This window comes from Mandrillus leucophaeus, unplaced genomic scaffold, assembly GCF_000951045.1.
Source record: "Mandrillus leucophaeus isolate KB7577 unplaced genomic scaffold, Mleu.le_1.0 Scaffold169, whole genome shotgun sequence".
NCBI lineage: Eukaryota > Metazoa > Chordata > Mammalia > Primates > Cercopithecidae > Mandrillus > Mandrillus leucophaeus.
In genome coordinates, this window is record NW_012101687.1 from 4,555,030 (window position 1) to 4,560,213 (window position 5,184).

At 42.8% G+C, this 5,184-nt stretch overlaps 1 protein-coding gene across 2 annotated transcripts in view; it reads left to right on the forward strand.

Moving 5' to 3' along the window:
- Positions 1 to 906: 906 nt before the first annotated feature.
- Positions 907 to 5,184, forward strand: part of YEATS4 (YEATS domain containing 4) — a 23,369-nt gene continuing 19,091 nt past the window's right edge. Inside the window, exons 1-2 of one of the 2 annotated variants that reach the window (XM_011976605.1) lie at positions 907 to 1,228; positions 4,106 to 4,225. In XM_011976605.1, the coding sequence (XP_011831995.1) occupies positions 1,178 to 1,228; positions 4,106 to 4,225 (171 nt within the window). In that variant the 5' untranslated portion in view covers positions 907 to 1,177. The remainder of the gene's footprint in view (positions 1,229 to 4,105; positions 4,226 to 5,184) is intronic. The other variant, XM_011976606.1, reaches the window with a different exon arrangement.

The window sequence follows — 5,184 nt, forward strand, 5'->3', positions numbered from 1 at the left end:
GGGGAGCGGGGGATCAATAGTCAGTATTTATGTAACCATAAATACAATTACTTTCTTTTCTTACGCAAGATTTTGTTTTCCCTAGAATTAATAGCTGCATAATTCTTACAGCCGCTTAGTTTTCTGTGTACCTGTCATGAGTTAAACTCCCAAACTCTCGGTCAAATCTCCTCTTGAGGATTCAACGCCAGCTGGAATTGTGTCAATTCCATCCTTCTAAAGCAGTGTCTCCCAAAGATTTCTGACTGAATCTAATCTGGATGCGTTGCCGTCTATGCCTGTACACAGCTATCGTCCCCGGGGCTCTTTCAGTATCATCTTGGGATCTTATTATTTTCTGTGTTTATTATTTATTGTATTTCCTGTATTTCATAATTTCCTCCTTCTTGGCTTATTCCCTCATTTTGGTGGATCAGATCTACAAGATCTTCCTGGAAGTACTGAGAAAAGTAAGATAGGTACTATTTTTTATGTGTAGTGATTTAGCACGTCTGAAACTCTATTCACACACTAGATTGGTAGTTGGATGAGTATTGAAGACTAAATCGTAAGTAATTTTCCCTCAGAGTTTTGAAGACAGTACCGTATGGCTTCCTAGAATCTACCTGAGCAATCTGAAGCCACTCTGATTCCACAGTCTTTATAACCTGGAAGGGTGTGGGGTCTCTTTATTCTCGATGTTCCGAAAATTCACAATGATATGCTTTGACATGGATGCTTTAATATTTGTGCTGGGTGCTTGGTAGGATCTTTCAATGTGGAAACTCATATTCTTAACATCTGGACAACTTTCTGAACTCATTTATTATTTCCTTCCTTTCATTTTTTTGGTTTGGAACTCCTGGACTGGTCTTGCGATGTGACTGCAGCCGCCAGGCGCGTGCGCAGTGTACACTGCGTGCGCACACGCGAGCCCGTTGCGCCTGCGCACGGTGCCGCCGTTGCCCCTCCTTCCGCTGCGCTCTCCACCTGCGCGGGGCTGAATGGCCTTCGGGAGCGCGGTCGGCCTGAGGAGTTGACGGTTAGTCAGCGTTACAAGCCTTAGTAACTCGCCCTCCCTCGGCCAGAAACCCTCCGCCTGGGCCCGCGCGAGAGGAGCGCGGCCTCTGAGGGGAGCGGCGACCCCGCCAGCCCCGGTCTCTTTCCCTAGCGGCGACGGCTTCTTCCGTGGGACAATATGTTCAAGAGAATGGCCGAATTTGGGCCTGACTCCGGCGGGAGAGTAAAGGTCAGTGCCCGGACCGCCCCTCTTCCGGGGTGGCTCTCCCGCCCCGGCTCCTCCCTGAACGGCACGGGGAGGTCGCACTGGGTTTCCTTTGGCGCCTTCTCTCCTAGGGTTTGAACCGTGGTTTCAAGGCGGAGAGCGAGTCAGAGCCATTGAGTGAAAAAACGGCGTTCATTGGGCCCCAACTTCCTCGCGTCACTGCCAACTCCCATCCCCGCCAAAACCAAACAAATCAGTGGTGGCTTGGGGAAACCTGGACGTGGCTGCCGAGGAAACGTGCGAGTCTGAGGGCTGGGAAAGCTCAGCTTGGTGCACATTCGCTGCCAATCTAGGTTATTGGTAAAGCGGTGACGCCACCCCCCTGGTGTGAGGATAACAATAACTAGCCAACAGTCGCTGAGCGCTCACCCGCAGTATTTCCAAGTGCGGTAACTGAGGCACCGAGGCATACGAAGGCTAAGAAAATTTGCCGGAGTTCATGGTGTTCAGAAAGCCCCAAAGCAGGGGCATAACACTGCCTGGCACATGGGGAACATTCAGTAAATGTCAACTTCTTTTGTTTTTAGTGAAATTATCATAGAGCCTAGCGTAATGTTTGACATTGTGTCATTTCCCTCACACATCCCCTGGCACGTTATTTTTTTATTTTTATTTTTTTTGAGACGAAGTGTCGTTCTTGTTGCCCAGGCTGGAGCGCAATGGCGGGATCTCGGCTCACTGCAACCTCCGCCTCTCGGGTTCAAGCGATTCTCCTGCCTCAGCCCCCCAAGTAGCTGGGATCACAGGTGCCCGCCACCACGCCCGGCTAATTTTTGTATATTTAGTAAAGACAGGGTTTCACCATGTTGACAGCCTGGTCTTAAACTTCTGACCTCACGTGATCCACCCACCTCGGCCTTCCAAAGTGGTGAGATTACACGTGTGAGCCACCGCGTCCGGCCCTGCACGTTGATTTTTAAGGCAGGGCCCACTGGCTCCTGATAAAACAACTATTTGTACCCCATCTGATTTTTATTTGTAGAGGAAAGGAAATTTTTCTTTAAAAAGAATCAACCATGGCCGGGCGCGGTGGCTCACGCCTGTAATCCCAGCACTTTCGGAGGCCGAGGTGGGTGGATCACCTGAGGTAAGGAGTTCGAGACCAGGCTGAACAACATGGTGAAACCCCGTCTCTACTAAAACTACAAAAATTAGCCGGGCGTGGTGGAGGGCCCCTGTAATCCCAGCTACTCGGGAGGCTGAGGCAGGAGAGTTGCTTGAACCTGGGAGGCGGAGGTTGCAGTGAGCTGAGATCGCGCCACTGCACTCTAGCCTGGGCGACAGAGCAAGACTCTGTTTCTTCAAAAAATAATAATAATAATTAGTAGGTTTTAAAAATACCTATCTGTGTCTTTTTTTTTTTTTTTTTGAGACGAAGTGTTGCTCTTGTTGCCCAGGCTGGAGTGCAATGGCGCGATCTCGGCTCACCGCAACCTCCACCTCATGGATACAAGCGATTCCCCTGCCTCAGCCTCCTGAATAGCTGGGATTACAGGCATGCGCCACCATGCCCAGCTAATTTTGTGTTTTTAGTAGAGACGGGGGTTTCACCGTGTTGGTCAGGCTGGTCTCCAACTCCTGACCTCAGGTGAAACACCCGCCTTGGCCTCCCAAAGTGCTGGGATTACAGGCGTGAGCCACCATGCCTGGCCGCTTTTCTTCATTTCTTATTGTTGTTGGTTACCCTCACTCAGCACTTTTCACATGTGGAAAATCTTGCTCTTTGTTCTTCAGATACATTTCTGTAACTGAGCCATTGGTTTCAGATTCATGTGCAACATTCAATATTTTCACTTAAATTGAAATTTTTTATCTTTCCGTCATAATCTGTCAATACTCACTGCCTTTGCACTTACCAGATATAAGAAATATGTATGTTAAACTAAGGACAAATGTAGCAAACATGTCATCAGCCGTTATTTAACAAGCTTCAGTCATCCAAGTGACACTTGGCCATTTTTGCCATGTCTGAATTCAACTGTAATATTTATTGTAACATTTACATTTAAATCAATTTATTTTTTAAACGCCTTTTTCTAAACGTTAATGTTTTTGAAATTGTAGGGTGGTGTTTTTTTTTGTTTTTGAAGACAGAGTCTCGCTGTGTTGCCCACGCTGGAGTGCAATGGTATAATCTCAGCTCACTGCAATCTCCGCCTCCCAGGTTCAAGCAATTCTCCTGCTTCAGCTTCCCAAGTAGCTGGGATTACAGATGCACACCACCACACCCAGCTAATTTTTGTATTTTTAGTAGAGACAGGGTTTCACCATGTGGGCCAGGCTAGTCTTGAACCCCCTGACCTCAGGTGAAACACCCGCCTTGGTGAAATTGTAGGTTTTAATTTCTAGTTACAGTTATTATTATTTTTAATACTGATTAAACACATAAGTAAAAAAGTGAAAAATGACCTTTATTCTACCTCTCATAAATTACTCTTAATATTTACACTATGCTTTGGGAAACACTGCCACAGATTGGGTGATAAGGACATTACCACAGGTGATGCCAGTCAGAATTGGCAATTTTTATTTCAATGCCTAGCTTTCAGGTGTTTAAGTAAAAGGCCTTTTGCATTTCTTTTAACAAAACTCTCAAAACGCTTTACGTGATAATTTAAATAAAAGCATTTTCAAAGAGGGAGCATTGTAATTATTCTGGTGATTTTTGTGTTAATATGAAATGAGGATAAGTGTCTGAAATTGATTTGAGAGAAATCCATTTTATAAGCAAACTATAGATTGTTAGACTGCCATTCTTTAAAACAAGTTTTCAGAGCTCTTATTCTGCTTATTTAGCTAATGGTACAATGTTCATTTATTTTAAAATTATTTTTCTTTTAGGGTGTTACTATCGTTAAACCAATAGTTTATGGTAATGTTGCTCGGTATTTTGGAAAGAAAAGAGAAGAAGATGGGCACACTCATCAGTGGACAGTATATGTAAAACCATATAGAAATGAGGTAGGCACTCGTTTTTTCTGTAACCGTTTTGCTTAAAGTTGTCTGTAATTTGTTTTGCTTAAAGACAACCTGTAATTTTTTATAGTAACTTTCTGATTATAAAATTGGTCCATTGTAGGAATGTTGTCAAAAAGTTTTTGAAAAAATAGAGAACCGTCATCTTCATATGATACCAGAATTCGATTTTCCAAAAATGTTTCCTAATTAAAATTCAGATAAGAATTATTATGCTATAAATATAGTACATCTTCCTAACATCATGTCTCACGTTAACATAGTATTTAATCAGGAGTTTCAGGAATAAGCAGCTAATCCTTAAAGTGATAATGTGGTAATAAGACCATCAAAATATGTGAAAGACAGCTCTGCTGTGTCATCCAATTGCTAGTAATTTTGTTTCACTGTGGAGTCTTTAATGCCTGGAACATAGCCAGTATATAGTAGGTATTTAACTGATATTTATTGAGTGAGTAAATTATTCCTCCATTTAAAATCCTTCAAAGTCCACCCAAAAACTTGCATATGAGTATTGATACCAGTGTAATTCATAATAGCCAAAAAGTGGAAACAATTCATCTATCAACTGATGAATGGATAAATAAAATGTGGTATATCCATACAATTGAATATTATCAGGCAATAAAAAGTAAAGTACTGATAAAGTAAAGATGCTACTACATGGATGAAACTTGAAAGCATTATGCTAAGTAAAAGAAGCCAGATATTAAAAAGGCCACATATTATATGCTTTTATTTATATGAAATGTCCAGAAGGGGGAAATCCATAGACAAAGAAAATAGATAAGTGGTTGCTAGTGGGTGGGGCAGAAGGAGTATTGAGGTAAGTGCTAATGGATATGGCTTTCTTTTGTGTGATAAAAATGTTCTAAAATTGTAGTGATTCTTTTTTTTTTTTTTTTTAAAAATCTGGTAACCAATAGCCACATGTGACTATTGAG